Source organism: Pelophylax lessonae, assembly GCF_965119305.1.
Source record: "Pelophylax lessonae genome assembly, chromosome: 6".
Taxonomy (NCBI): domain Eukaryota; kingdom Metazoa; phylum Chordata; class Amphibia; order Anura; family Ranidae; genus Pelophylax; species Pelophylax lessonae.
In genome coordinates this window covers 185,596,287-185,612,527 of record NC_138773.1, presented here as the reverse complement: position 1 = coordinate 185,612,527, position 16,241 = coordinate 185,596,287, and the positions used below count along the sequence as shown (strand labels likewise).

The window sequence follows — 16,241 nt, the reverse complement described above, 5'->3', positions numbered from 1 at the left end:
GGCTGAACAGTGTTCCAGAGCTTTCTCTGACCAAAATCACAAAGGCCTGCAGTCACCTTGCAAACGTTAATGGAATTGACCAATACCTACGCTTCTCGTCCTCTTCCTTTTTGCTCCCTTCTCCCTATCCAGGTTGAACTTCTCCAGTGGAAATAAAGAAAACATTTCAATGTACTCACATCACTTCTTTCTTGAGAAGCACCCCCAACAGTCACTCAAAACACTTTCCTTATCCCCTTTCCTACTCTTCTAGTCCAATTTGTCACTACCTTTTGCAGTGGCCAACTTACAGCAGGGAGCCGCCTCAAAGGTGGCACCTCCAACAGGAGCAGTGACAGGGTCATTGGCCAGAAGTGGGGTCTCTGATGTGGTCCTAGCACCCAGTCCTATAATAAACTACTAACAATCCCAGCTGATGCCAGAGCCGCGCCCCCCCAGATACCCACACCACCACCACACAACCACGAGTAAACCAGTTACTGCAGAAGACTCTAACTGCAAAATCAAGTCCCTCAAACCCACCAGCAAAGTACCTACCACCGGCTCACCTGCAGAAACACTTAGCATTGACACCGCACCCAAACCACCTACACTGCCAACCCTAGACACAGAATGAACAGCGGGAAATGAGGACTCACCAGGCTATCTAGCATGTATCGAACCTCGTGCCGCTACACCGAATCCACCACTGCCTGCATGTCCACAGATTCCTCCTCTCACAAGTCACAGAATTCTCCCCTTCAGATTTGACTTCTTCCTAGCTTCGATCTGCTCCTTGTCTTCTAGTGGGACTTGTGGACAACCCACCTCTGACATCATCACCAGCATCATCTTCCTGGGGCTCCAGCCTTCCTCTAGCACTGCCATGTTGGGCTCTCCCACTCCTGGACCAAAGCCCCAAAGCTTCTGTTTCATGTTTGCTGAATTCCGCTCCAGTGGTTACACTGCTGCTCTCTTCCTTTGAAGAAGGGACACAAGCCACCACGGTATTTGGCCAGTTCCACCAGCACAACTCTCCTTCGCCGAGCCACCAAGCTGCCAAAGTAATGGATACATAGAGAGGAGAAGATGACTGGTGTACAAATGAATCCCTCCCCTGGGGGTTCCGCCGAGGACAGAGACTCCTCTTAAGTTGCTGGTGTGTATAGAAGGATGTAAGTAACCAAAACAGTGCTGCCCCAGATCATATATGTGCAATAAATCACAACATATCAGATGGAAAATCCCCAAAAAATTGCTCAAATACTATCCAAATAGCGCAATATAAATGTGTACTAAATCACAAATATTTTTATAAATGTGTAATAAATCACAAAAATATTTGTATATATATATATGAATGAAAAGTGCTCAAACTATCTAAATATAACCAATTGATGTGAATAGTGATAGGAGAAAAAGTCCTAATAATCCCAGGAGAGTCCAACGCTGCACCTCTGTGAATGTGCTCCAGTACACCACCACCAAAAGATTTCTAGCCTCTCACCTTAGTCTTTGACCCAAGAGTCACCCCGGGTCAGATGCAGCTATGCCCCACAGGGGTCAATAGATGGTAGGAGGGATTGCGTAAGGCCAGGTCTCACTCATCCACAAGAAAGGATCCCGGGCATAGAGGGAAATGAGCAAAAAAAATTTAAGGGTCTCCGCTAGGTGATATCAAGTCATTTATTTACATCAATGCACTTACAGGAATTGCACTCGATAGTGCATGTAAAGTCACATAGAAGGATGTGTTTCCCTCATAAAAACTTCTGAGGCAAATACAGACTGGCAATGAGCTGCCGGTTTGGTTGAATTTTGCTTGTCTGTTGGTTTGGCAAATGGCAGAAACAAACTTGGTGTTTGGTTGAGCCGAATCCACAGTGGTAGCAGGAAGTAAAACATTTTGCAGTTGCATTACTACTGCTGAAACTGTAAATGTGACAGCTTCCCCCAATTATGGTTGTTAAGAAACCAGCAGTCCCCAGCATCCTAGTCCCACACAACCCAATCAGCTGTCAACTGAATTTTAAGGGGGACCACATGCAAAAAATGAAATATTTTTTCTTTGTGTTTTTCAGTAGGTTTATTTTGCTGTAGTATATACATTGTGCAGATGCACCATTTCCCAGGCAGGTTCATAGAAACCCCAGGCATGTCATTTAAAGAATTTGTGTTTTTTATTTTCACTAAAGTATTATAAAAATTGCTGCTCCCGCCAAATGTATTTATTTTTTGTACATTTTGGCTTAAGACATGTTCCTCAGGCCACTGCCTAACCCCCCATGCAGTTTTTTAGTACTCTGAGTCAATGATTACATTTCGCCCCCGTTCACACTGGGGCGACCTGTCAGGCGACCTGGTCGTCTGACAGGTCGCCGTAGGTCGCCTTCCATAGAGAAGCTGCGGACCCGTTCTGATAGGAGCGACACAAGTCACTCCGACTTAGAAAAAGGGTCCGGAGCTTCTTTGGGGCGACCCGGAGCGACCTGCATAGACTTCAATGTTATGAAGTCCGTGCCGGCCGCTCCGAGGTTGCGGTGCAAACAGCGCGCCGCGACCTATGAGGTCGCCCGGGCAAGTAGCGTCGCCCGAGTGTGAACGGGGCCTTCAAGTAAGGATACAGAGGAAAACACACATTTGTTACATAAATGTGTCAAAATTCTATAGTTATCATACATATTTAATAGAATGAGAAATTAAGAAAAGAAAAGTGGTCAGGGCTTGTGGGCTATTTATCAGTTAACAAATTCAAACATGTAATATCAGAATATCAGTGCCCATCAGTGCACATCAGTGAAGGAGAAAACCTACTTATTTGCAAAATGTTATAACAGAAACATTTTTGGTATTTTTGATTTGTTTAGCAAAAAATAATAAAAACCCAGTGGTGATAAAAAACAACCAAAATCTGTCTGTCTCAAAAAAATTATAAAAATTTCAGTTGGGTACAGTGTTGCATGATTGCACGATTCAAAGTGCGACAGCACTGAAAGCTGAAAACTGGCCTGGGCAGGAAGGGGGTAAAAGTGCCCCGTATTGAACAAAAAGCTGAACAAAAAGACTTGTTCTGTTTAAAATAACTGACCTGAATGGATGTGGGTGTAAACAGATGATCATCCATTTACATCTATTTTCCATTGCTGTCTGTTTTTCATCTGTCAACAGATGGAGGAAAAATGTAGAAATGTAGAGATGAAACGCCTATGTGAAAGGGGCCTACATTAAACTAATTTACTCCACTAAACTACACAAAGTCAAGTTATGTAAACAATAGTAAAGAAATAGTAAACAAAAAAGAATACTAAATATCATACCCTTTTGCTATGTCATATAAACCTATGGTGCATGCATCAATTTAAAAACAAAAATTGTTATAATAACGTAACAGGGATATTACTTCCATAAACAATGGCCGGCACAACTGCTTACAGCACACCCATGATGTCACCATGGATGCAAATTTATTGAGCCAGAACAAAACACACTGATGTCCCCACCAACAGGCTGCCCATGCGTTTCCCACTTACAGACTTAAGGAATGCAGGAATTGTGGTGTGAACTGGCCCTAAAACTATATATATTACAGTACATAAAAACTTACCTTGTGTGAGCAATTTTTGAACTTTCCACATAATATGTGCATTCTTTCTTTTTAATGTTTTCTGAAATCCAGGAGCATATATTTTCCTGCAATAAATAAGTATTAATCCAATGTGCTGAACACAAATTACGTTAATATTTTGTTTGCTTATATAAAAATACTAGTTTTGAGCTTTTTACTTTACGCAGGAACCTAAAGCAACCTATATATAAGATCACAAACCTTGAAGAGCTTCCGGGTAGCCCAATTCTCAGGGAGTACTAATAAGCAAAAAGCAATTACAGTCCCCAAATCATGCTAAGCCCCAGTCCCTCTTGTCCTCCCCCACCATAGTATTTTACACTCAGGCCATCCATCACAAGTTTGGACAAAATAGTAATGGGTGAAAGGTGGATGTCCAATTGCAGGGCTGTTGGGGGCTCTGCCATGTCACCCTACCTACAGACATATACAGACATGTAAAAATGTTCTTAAATGTTTAGTACATCTAAAGCCAAAGCTTTTTTTTAAAAAAGTTTGGATAGATTTGTAGTTTAACCACTTTACCACCGGAGGATTTTGCTGTCTTCCGTCCAGGCCACTTTTTGCGATTCAGCGCTGTGCGACTTCAACTGACAATTGCGCGGTCGTGCGACGCCGTATCCAAACGAAATTTACGTCCTTTTTTTTCCCACAAACAGAGCTTTCTTTTGGTGATATTTGATCACCTGTGCGATTTTTACTTTTTGCGCTATAAACAAAAAAAGAGCGTTTATTTTGAAAAAATAACAATATTTTTAACATTTTTTTATATGAAATTCCCCCCAAAAAAGATGTAAAAACCAATTTTTTTTAAAATTTTTGGCCAATTTGTTTTCTGCTACCTATGTTTGGTAAAAAAAATCACAATAAGCGTATTTTGATTGGTTTGCGCAAAAGTTATTGCGTTTACTAACAAAGGGAAAGATTTCTGTCATTTTTGGTGTTTTTTTTTAACGCGTAATGGCGGCAATCTGCGATTTTTTTTGTGGGACTGCGACATTGCGGCGGACAGATCGGACCCTTGACTGACATTTTTGACACTTTTGGGGGTACCAGTGACATTACTGCAGTAATCAGTGCTATATATATGCACTGTTACTGTAAAAATGACACTGGCAGGGAAGGGGTTAATTTTATTGGAGAGGGAGGGGTTAATGTATGCCTGGTGCTTACTGACGTGTAGGGGGGGAGGTGACTGAGTGAGTCATGGACAGATCGGATGTCCAGCTATGCTGAACAGTCCAATCTGTCACTCCCTGTCACTATGGAGATCCGTCCGCTTGTGTTTACACAGGCGGGCGGATCTCCACACTAGATCCCCGGCGATCGGGGCAGAGCAGCGGCGATCGCCGCTGCTCCTCCCCTGGCCCGACTCCCGCTGTGAATGAAAACAGCGGGAGCGAGCCTCCGGCGGCGCGCAAGCGCCGCCCAGAAGGGGGAGTGTCTGACGACGTTAATACTACGTCGTCAGACGATAACGAGCCACTCTGCCGCAGTAGTATTACTGTGAGCAGACGTAAAGTGGTTAAAAGATTCCTTTCACTTTTTTTTATTGATCTCTCTTCCCATGGATAGATTTGTAGTTTTAAAAACTCCTTTCACTTTTTTTATTGCTCTCTGTTCCCATTGGGAAACATTGCCTTCACTTACCATCCTGAAGACACACAGTAAGTAAGAGAAAAGCTCTCCATAAAGATCACAAAGTGCATCTTAGTTGTCACCAGAACAGGTTGTCCCCATTGGAAGGTTTTTCCTACCCCCTGTTTTGATAACAACTGCATTTTTTTAAATTTCCTATTACTTTCTATCCTGCTGACAGGCTAAAATGTCCTATCAGTGACACAAACAATTATACAAACTTTACAGGGTTTCAGCCCTTCTTCATTCTATCCCTGTGAGGTTGTGACTTAATTTCATAACATGGACAATGTAACGTGGATTGGAGCTTCCTGCAGCACACTTGTTGTAGGAGGGAGAGTAAGACCTAGACCTCTGCAAAGAGGTTGAGAACCAAGCTAAAAACAATGGTGAGGACATCTTATCAGTAACTGAAATCTAGGTTTTAGGTTGATTAACACTATTAACAGGAACAAATTCTCCACAGTACACTATAACAAATTCACAACAGTAGGCAAGCAAAATCAGGAACTCATGGATCTCAATGGTCTCACCAAAAAGTCTTAGGTTGTTGGCATACCTGCATCAAAAAGCATGCTTCTACCACTTTCATAAAAATTGTGGTGTATTCTCTCTGCAAAACCAATTTGTGCTGGATTTTTGTGGATTGCATAGTATAGTAATTTGGAACCCTATTCCTCAGGAGGTTACTTTCAAGAGAAGGAACATTTATTTTATTTTTGATAGGTATCTTTCCAGTAACTGTTTTCATTTAAGGGTCGTGTAGACAACCTAACACTATTTCTTCTGAGACCACATACTGTCCATTTGCTGTTGTAGTTTCTGACTTGTTTTGATGAAACTGATGACTATTTTTATATCATTGACTTGTAGCTCCATAGCCAATGTGCCAGGTGAAAAAATGACGAGGTGCCCTCTTTTGTCATGAAAGGCACACCCATTTTCTGAAGCATCTTCTATTTCTTTTTTAACACTTTCAGCCCTGCGATTCAGTGCCAGTTCCCACATCACGCCTAAATCGTACACTGGTTCACACTGGAGGTGTCACTGTAATGACACCCCCAGATCAGCTCGCAATTCCAGTGTGGACCAAAAAAAGGGTCCTGCACCATTTTGGTGCGAAAGCGATGTGAAATCGCATCGCACATACATCGCATGTGATCTGGACAGCAGTGCGGTGTGAATCATATGTGATGTCTTACATCACACCAGTGTGAACCCAGCCTCAACCTTTTTAAAGTAGTACTAAGGTCTCTTTTTTCACTTTATTATATTATTATCTATTAGTAAAATAAACCTCTCTAAAGTTTTTCTTTAAGCATAGATTAAAGCACTCACACATAGCTGTTTCCCCTCTCTGCTGGCTCCTGAACTTCTGACCAGGAAGCTGACAATTAGCAGGTCACATGATCTACCTCCTTGGGACTACATCTCTATGCGCATCATGACTCCATCATCTCTAGTGCCATACCCCATCCTCCTAGACTCGGCCTTAGAAGCTGCAGTTATTCTGTTACACTGGAGGAGGAGCAGGGTTGGAGTTTGTATAGCTAGGATTCAGCTTTAGGGCTGCCATATGGCTGTAGTCCCAGCTGGGATTGTGCACTCAAGGATGGCTCTATGGGACTACGCAAGGCTATAGAGCCACCCTAAAAAAGGAAAGGAAGAAGAGGGAATTTTATGAAGTAAAATAAATGGCAATTATAGTCATTACAAGGTAGGCACACATTAAATATGGTAAGTGCTGAGGTCACAACACTATATGGTTTCTATTATGAGATTTTAATAACATTTTAACTTGCCTCTTTTGCTATATTCTAGCATTCCAAATTCAAATTTGTCTTTTAGGGACCTGTATTTCTGCACACAAAACATTTACGTGTTTCATACTGTATATTAACATTATTATTGCAGTTGTTCGTTACTGCAGATTCTTCTTTAGCCACATTTTTATTGTTTGCACTGTATATATTTATTCACAAGCTTGCTGTTAAAATATCCCAGGGCAAGCTCATCATTTGGGTGGTGCCGAGTGCTGTAACGAGCATCTCATAATTTAAGCATTCCAGATTTTCAGAATGAATTCCAAGGAAAACTAATGACAATCTCCACTTCATAACCACACTCACAAATCCCCCCTCCAGTTGTAGCCACACCCCAAAGTCACACCTTGCAACAAGTGGGGACAATAAGCATAGAAAAAAGGTGGCATGTGTAGTGGTGCAGCACACTGAATTGTGGATCTGGCCAGATTGCCAGATGACATTGAAAGGAGCTTGTGAGTTGGTACCTGCATTATGCATTATTTACTATAGTCTGCTAGAGAAACTTCTTTCAGGGAGACAGACCCCTCAAAACTGGGAAGGTCCTCAACAAGTACCAACAGATGGCATCCTTATCAATGCCTGGGAGCCCGCTAGTTGTCGCCGCCTTGGAGGCGGCCATGTTGTGGTTACTAGTGGGCGGACTAACAATGTCCACTCATTATAGCGTGTACTGGTGTGTATACACTGCTGCCTGTTCTGTGAAAACACCAAGGGGTCAAAATCTCCAATTATTCCTGGTGTGGAGTCACCAGGAGTGACATGGTTGGTTGGAGTTCTCGGCAAGTTGGAATTTCCGGCACAGACAAAAATGTACACTTTCAGGAAGTGGTCAGATTCCTAATAAAGTTACCCAGGTTACAATATGAAACAAAAAGGCATGCATGCCAATTTAACAAATACAAGGCAATTGGGTAAATGCTTTAACAGCTAAAATACCTTTTCTCCAGCAGAGGGTGAATAAATTGTCTTTTTCTTACGTCTGATCTTGTTTGAATATTTTAGGTTGGATATCAGATGTGATATGCTTTTAGGCTGTGAGCTAAAGCTATCTTCATCCTGGCTAATGTTACCCTCTGTAGATGACATCATGTTTTTCTCCTTTTCAAATTTTGTGTGTTGGATTTTGCATCTGAGGAAATAAAGAAAAACAAATTTGTATTCTTCATTTTTAACCATCAGTTTGACTCGGGCCATTTTAACATACGTTTTACAAGGTGATGTACAGCACAAGTTCCAGGTATCTGCTCAGTTCAAGGGGAAAAGGAATGAATAAAAAAGCTCAATATATACTAGCACTCAATTGAAGCATGTACTTACCTTCAACCTGCAATGTGCTATTACAGGCAAGGCAGGCCCATTGACTTTCATAGCTCCACCTTGTTGGAACCTGACAGTTACGCAGGAGCAGGATGTACTTCTGCAAACAACTCTCATGTGAGCAAGGCTTAGATCGCAACCCCTACGTTTTAATTGTATATGAAAAAAAGGACCAAGTGCTAAGAATAACTTAAAACTCAATCACCCAGCGCTAGTAATTCATGCAGCAATTTGCACATGTGCATAAATATATCTGAACTCTAAAAATCTAAAAACAAGCAACCGCCTAAAACAGTCAATATGTATATAAGGTGCATATCAACGAATCAATAAGCACAAGCAGCGCTATTAAATGAACATTAAATTCACTTTGCAGGTGAAGACAGCCTTTTGCGCATGTATAGGAAACGGTACTCCTGTGTGAATGAGGCCCTAACAGTATTATTAAAATACAATTGGGGTTAATATAATTTTGTCATATTTTTGGATACACATGTCCAAATAAATGACTACATAGAACAATGCATACAATGGACAGTTCCACTAGTTTGTAAATTTAGCATTTATAAAATTAAAATGTATATAAGGTGCGTATCAACGAATCAATAAGCACAAGCAGCGCTATTAAATGAACATTAAATTAACATTACATATAGCTACAACCATATAGCTCTCAAGGTGCATCGATCTATACATCTAAAAGATGATATACGAGTGTCAGAGTCCAATGTGGATGAGTCCGTCACCAACAGGGCTTTATGTGGGGTCGTGGGAAATATCAACAGTCCCAATGTGGAACACAGCTGCTAGAAGTGTACCTCCACCTCACCGCGTGCACACACCCCAAGCTTATGCTCTTACCAGATATCTCTGTTAATATCGCCTGTAGCCAGTATCTTTCTCAGCTGGACTCTCCCAGAACTCAGCACTCAGTAAAATCAGCTATCGGCTGCAATGTCCTCGAACCGGTGGTGCATAGGGGGGAGTAAAAATGCACATAGGGCAATATTGTTTGATATAAACAGTGCACCTTTATTTAAAATTCACCCTCTCCCATTACACTCACATTAAAAAAGTCAATTGACAGCATGTAAACGTAGGCACTACGGTCTCTGCCGGCCGCTTACCGGTCTCCCGCCCGCTTCTCAGCGTTCCGGAAGTTCCCGATCCTCGTGGCTGGACAGCGTCCCGTTGCCTGGGTGACCGCGCAAGTCACCACCCTAACGCGTTTCGTCAGAGGACTTCAACGGAGAGCGTGCTTGCGCGGTCATGTCACTCCTATTTATCTTGTACCTCCGCCCGGCTTTAACCCATTCAGTACTCTCGCAACTGCCGTGGTCAGCCAACATCATCGGTACTTGCCATTATCGGGTCTCCGAACGTCAGAGCCCCTCTTACCAATGCTAATAATATATGCAAAGTTGACTTACTACAGGAATCTTCGCTCTTATAGCACCATTGTTACATTGATCATGTTTCCGGCTCCTATTCAAATGTCACATTGCCATCATAACATCGTTCTATGTATGCAATGACAAATCGGTGGTCCGTTCTAATGTTCTACTGAAAGCATATTATCCTGTTTGTATATATTATTTATTTGTTAGGTCTTCACATTCAGTACAGCCCTATTATACTTAGTGCAATGACCATTACCGGTATATGTCAATACTACTGTATATCTAATTAATAGACCACCGAATTGTGATGCATTTACAATACCTAGACCATCTAGATTGTGTAACAATCTTCAATACATATCAACCTAATTTAATATGTTCTCATAACGGTAGATATATCAATGTACTGGCCTTAGTAATGCCTACATAAAATCATACATGTTCAATGCTACCAATAAATATGTAGCATACATGTGATAATAAAATATGTGTTAAAAATATATTACCCATAACACACATAAAACCTCACATTAAAATAAGCAAATAAAATAAGTGGGTCTCCTTATTAGTGTGTTCTAAGAAAAAAGTTTAAAACATTATGTTTAAAATGACTTTAAAATGCAGCACTCTGCTTAAAATATATATAATTATAATTAGCCATTCTTCATCTGCGAATGCACATGGCGCTAGCTAGTCTATAGGACAAAAAAGGACAAAAAAGGAACAAGGCCACAAATAACCCCCATTTCCTATATCCAGAATTATCTTTAAGGGGATCTCCACTTCTCCCCTTTACCTTAAAATAGGCCTCCGAATACATAGTGAAGGCAGAGGTCTATAATAAAAGGAAAAAAATGGAGACATATTTGGGCTATTAAAAATCACTGATGAAACAGTTTACATCCAGTTCAACGTTCAGACCCTTAGGATGGAGAACGTCGGTGAGGTATATCCAGTAGGTTTCCCTACGTGACAACTCCCTCACCATATTCGACCCCCTCCAATTAGGATGTATCCTATCTACACCCCAAAATTTTAGGCCTGAAGGATCCTGGTTGTGTTTCTGCTTGAAGTGAAGAGATACACTATGGTCCTTGTAACCGTTAATAATATTTGTCATGTGCTCGGACACTCGTTTAGTCAGAGTTCTCTTAGTGCGTCCGATGTACATTAGGCCGCAAGGGCATTCCAAGCAGTACACCACATGAGTCGTAAGACAAGTAATACATTCTTTGATATCAAATTCTTGCCCATTGGCACTTGAAGTGAAGGTTCTCATTCCCCGTAAATGATTAGTGACTTGCCTGCAAGATTTGCATCTGCGGCAAGCATAGAATCCCTCACGATCCCAGAACATCTTGGGTCTGGTGGGGGGGATCTATGATTTTCTGTACCACTTTATCCCCAAAGGATGGGCCTTTCCTGTATATAAAAGTGGGGTTCTGGGGGATAACCTTCCCCAAAAGTTTATCCATGCACAGGACTCCCCAGTGCTTTCTAAAGATGTTCTCTATTTCTTTATGTTGTTCACTATAGTTGGAGATGAACCCCCATTCATGCCTATTATTCTCGGCTTGAGTTTTGTCCTCCAAGCACTGATCTTGTGAGTAATGTCCAACTTCTTGTCTCGTATTTTCCAAAATAGATGGGCTGTATCCCTTCTCCATAAACCGATTCTTTAGGAGATTAGATTGCATGAAGAAATCATCATCTCTAGTGCAGTTCCTCCTAATTTGGAGGAACTGGCTTTTTGGAATGTTTTGCAACCATTTAGGATGGTGCCCACTGTACATGGGGAGAAAACTATTCCTGTCGGTGGATTTAAAGTAAGCTTTAGTGCCCACCTCTCCATTCTGCAGGAAGATTTCCACATCCAGATAGTGGATACTTGTCTGACTCCAATTAAACTCTAATTTAATGTTGTTCCTATTGCTATTAAGATGTTGCATGAAGTCACATAGCGATTATTCTGTACCTCGCCAGATAAGGAACAAATCGTCTATGTATCTCTTATATAATTCTAATTCTGGTTTTTGGTCATAATACACAAAGCGATCCTCCCACTCGCTCATGAAAAGGTTAGCTAAGCTGGGGGCATATTTAGCCCCCATCACTACACCTCTCCTTTGAGTGTAGAATTCTCCCCCAAACCAGAAGTAGTTATGTGACAGACAATAGGTCAGTAGATGGCTTAGAAATCTTTTCTGGGGATCGGGGATGTCCTCCCTCTGGCTAAATGCCCAATTTAGGGCCAAGAGGGCATCATCGTGTTGGATCACTGTGTAAAGTGAAGCAACATCAGCTGTTACTAGGTATACATCCCCTGTGTTTAATCCCTCTAAGCTTCTTAGAGATTTCAAAAAGTCTTTAGTGTCTTTCAAGTAAGATTTGGTCCGGACTACTGAATCCTGGAGGAAATGGTCAAGGTATTCACCAGCTCTCGCTGTCACGGAGTTGATGCTGTTTACTATTGGTCGAGGTGGCGGATTGTTCACATCTTTGTGTATCTTTGGGAGTGTATAGATAGTTGGTACCCGGCTATAGCTCGGCACCAAATATCGTTTCTCCTTTTTTGTCAACACTCTATTGTCATACCCATACGTGACCAATTCACTGAGTTCACTCCGGGATAACTTTGTTGGATCACCAGCAAGCCGCTGATAAGTGTCAGTATCCGCCAACATCTCCATTAATTGGTTGTGGTAATAATCTTTTTGCATGATTACCACCCCACCTCCCTTGTCAGCTGGACGGATAATAACGTTTTTCCGTCTTTCCAAAGCCTCTAGTCCTTCCTGGATGTGTCTAGGGTTGACATTCTTATTAGGCTCAATATTTGCCAAATCTCTAAGAACCAATCTCTTAAAGACGTCTACGCAATGGTTAGACGGTTGTGGGGGGTTAAAAAGAGATTTGTTTTTTAACCCACTATCAATGCCAATAGTATATGCTGGTTTGTTAGCTAGCTTAGGTCTACTATCATTTAGATAGTACCTTTTTAAATTGACCTTTTGGATAAATTTGTGTATGTCCATATATGCCCCAAATTTCCCAATCGGTCTCTTTGCCGCACATTTAAGGCCTGCGTTTAAGATATTAGTTTCCTTATTGTTCAGAGTGATGCCAGCAAGGTTGTAGATTCCATTTAATCCACCACCCTCTTTCTTTTTGTGGGTCCTCCTCCCTGCTCTACATCCTCTGTATTTGGTCCTATCCAGAACTCTCGTGGGTCCTGTGGTTCCCTCCACTGGGGGCCTGTATTTACCATCTCGGGGCGTGTGGGGTATGGCTGACGTGGCCCGGCATTGTTGCCTCTCCCTCCTCTGCCACCTCTCCGACGTCCCCGGCCTCTGCCGCCCCTCCACAAAAAAGGGCGTGGGGGCACGGGAGTCCATGATTCGTTATGGTAGGTGAGTGGTTCATATTTATTTTGAGTTGGTACTACATACTCATTATTGTGTTCATATGTGCCAACACACGGTCTGTGTACCGTTTTATTATTGTTTCCTTTGTTAGGATGTTGGTACACCTGTTGGGCACCTGGTCTGGGTGCCTTACTTGGCTGATTTTGAGACCCATTATTTCCAGGCTTTTTTCCTTTAAGGTTACCTCTATTTGGTGTTCCGAATCCTTGGGTTTTTGCCTGCATGTTGTTTTTTGGTGTACCTCTTAAAGGGGTGTCATTCATTCCCCGTTCACCATTTTCCTGACCAGGTACAGGCAAAGGAGCCACCGTCTCTGGAAATTGCCAGGAGTATATCTGACCACTTTTAAAGTCATTGATGTCCCTATGGAACTTTTTTACCTTCTTCTTTTGGGTGTCTCTGTCTAATTTTTCTAGCTTTTTTTTGACATCCACATTGAATTTCTGCAATAGCGGATTTTCCTTACATGCCTCTAAGGATGTTTTAATCTCCGCTATTTTAGTTTCTAGGATGGCCATCTTTTTCCTTTTCCTCTTTAGTACTAACTCTTGGAGTTTTAGTCCTACCGAGTTAAAGAATTCCAGCCATTCTACCCTCGAGCTTTCATCGTCAAGACCGTCCTGATGTGCCACGTCCCAACGTAAGCTCCTCATGATGATCTTTTCTTTGATGTAGCGCTCGAAGGTACACACATCCCACCAGGCACGGAGTTGTTTATCTAAAAGGTGGTTTAAAGTGGATAACTGTCCACTGATGTCTGATGACCCTTGCTGAACATCTTTACTAGTCAAGAACACATCATCCAGAATTAAAGGTCTATTCTTTAAGAAGGCAATGGCCTCCATAGCTGATAGGTAGCAGGCCTTAAATGTGCGGCAAAGAGACCGATTGGGAAATTTGGGGTATATATGGACATACACAAATTTATCCGAAAGGTCAATTTAAAAAGGTACTATCTAAATGATAGTAGACCTAAGCTAGCTAACAAACCAGCATATTCTATTGGCATTGATAGTGGGTTAAAAAGCAAATCTCTTTTTAACCCCCCACAACCGTCTAACCATTGTGTAGACGTCTTTAAGAGATTGGTTCTTAGAGATTTGGCAAATATTGAGCCTAATAAGAATGTCAACCCTAGACACATTCAGGAAGGACTAGAGGCTTTGGAAAGACGGAAAAACTTTATTATCCGTCCAGCTGACAAGGGAGGTGGGGTGGTAATCATGCAAAAAGATTATTACCACAACCAATTAATGGAGATGTTGGCGGATACTGACACTTATCAGCGGCTTGCTGGTGATCCAACAAAGTTATCCCGGAGTGAACTCAGTGAATTGGTCACGTATGGGTATGACAATAGAGTGTTGACAAAAAAGGAGAAACGATATTTGGTGCCGAGCTATAGCCGGGTACCAACTACCTATTGTTAGGGTGCTGGTGGTAACCTGGCGACAGAGATAGGCCCCGATGTCCGCTAGAGGGCGGAGCTTGGACGGAACCCCCCAAGGTAAGTGACACAGGCTAGCCTGAGGTGCGGAGTCTAAGTATCCACCGGTTTTCGCCAGAGCCTCTAGTGGTGAGGATGGAGTTCGCTGCGTGTGGATACCAGGTCGCAGTCCTCAGGGTCGCCCCACCAGGGGTGAACCGATCAAGGTCCGAAGGCGGGTAAACAGACAAGGGAGATCCGAGAGAATGGTCAAACAAGCCGGGGTCAGGACGGGCAGCAGACGAGCGGAGTCAGGAACAAGCCAAAAGGTCAACAGGAAATCAGCAGCAAACAGGTCACAGGTTCAGGAACAACGGCAGGAGCTGAAGACAAGACAGCACTGAACCTGTGTGCTGATCCAGCTTAAATAGAGCTCTTTCTAGATGAGAGGGGTGGAGCCGGAATAGCCTGTGAGTCTTAACTCATCCACTGCCAGAGCCTTCCTGACAGGTTCCTAACATTGCCCCCCCTTAAGGGCAACCTCCGGGTGCCCAACAAGCTCCTTTTTTGTGGATGAGCACGAAAAAATGCTTGGATTAGGTCCGCAGCATGGACGTTCCGTTCAGGCTCCCAGGAGTTCTCTTCCGGACCATAACCCTTCCATTTGATGAGAAACTGTAGCTGGTTGCCTCTCTTTCGACAGTCCACCACAGCCTCAACCTCATACTCCACATCTCCATCCACGAACACAGGTTCTGGGGTACCTGAACTTCTACCAGGGAAGTTATCGGGGATCACGGGCTTCAGTAAGGAAACATGAAATATGGGATGGATCCGAAGGGTATCGGGTAGGGATAGTTCATAGGACACATCATTGAGTTTCCTTTTAACTGGAAATGGACCAATAAATCTGGGAGCCAGTTTCTTGGACGGACAGGCTAGGCGGAGATTAGCCGTGGAAAGCCAGACCCGATCGTCAGGTTGAAGAATCAACTCTCCCTTCTTTCTCTTGTCAAAGATCCTTTTGGACGCAGTTTGGGCCTTGGCTAAGGTCTCCCGCAGAAGGTTATTATTCCGGGAAAAGAAGTTGACAGTGTCTTGGACTGCAGGAACTCCGGATTCACATGGAATATCTGGTAAGAAGGAGGGATGAAATCCATAATTAGCGAAGAAGGGAGATTGGCCAGTAACAGAGTGCTTGGAATTGTTGTAGGAGAATTCTGCAAATGGTAACAGGGCTACCCAGTCGTCCTGGACAAAGGTGGTAAAGCACCGCAGGTACTGCTCCAGGGTTTGGTTTGTCCTCTCAGTTTGTCCGTTGGTCTGTGGGTGGTAGGCTGAGGACATAGACAGCTCGATCTTTAACAGTTTACATAAAGCCTTCCAGAAGCGGGACGTAAATTGTACCCCTCTGTCAGAGATGATGTTCCTGGGAATCCCATGGAGTCTTATGATCTCCCTAATGAAGATCTCTGCAGTTTCCCTTGCAGTGGGAGTACCCTTGAGGGGCAAAAAATGGGCCATTTTAGAGAGTCGATCTACCACCACAAAAATGGCAGAGCACCCTGCAGAAGGTGGAAGTTCCACGATAAAATCCATGGCAAT

General features: G+C 42.7%; 1 protein-coding gene across 1 annotated transcript in view; it reads right to left on the bottom strand.

Annotated features, from left to right (window-relative positions):
* Positions 1-16,241, bottom strand: part of TRPM2 (transient receptor potential cation channel subfamily M member 2) — a 349,568-nt gene that overhangs the window by 279,238 nt on the left and 54,089 nt on the right. Inside the window, exons 2-3 of the mRNA XM_082260372.1 lie at positions 8,005-8,197; positions 3,584-3,669 (exon numbers count right to left, since the gene is read on the bottom strand). Coding sequence (XP_082116498.1) covers positions 3,584-3,669; positions 8,005-8,157 — 239 coding nt within the window. The 5' untranslated portion in view covers positions 8,158-8,197. The remainder of the gene's footprint in view (positions 1-3,583; positions 3,670-8,004; positions 8,198-16,241) is intronic.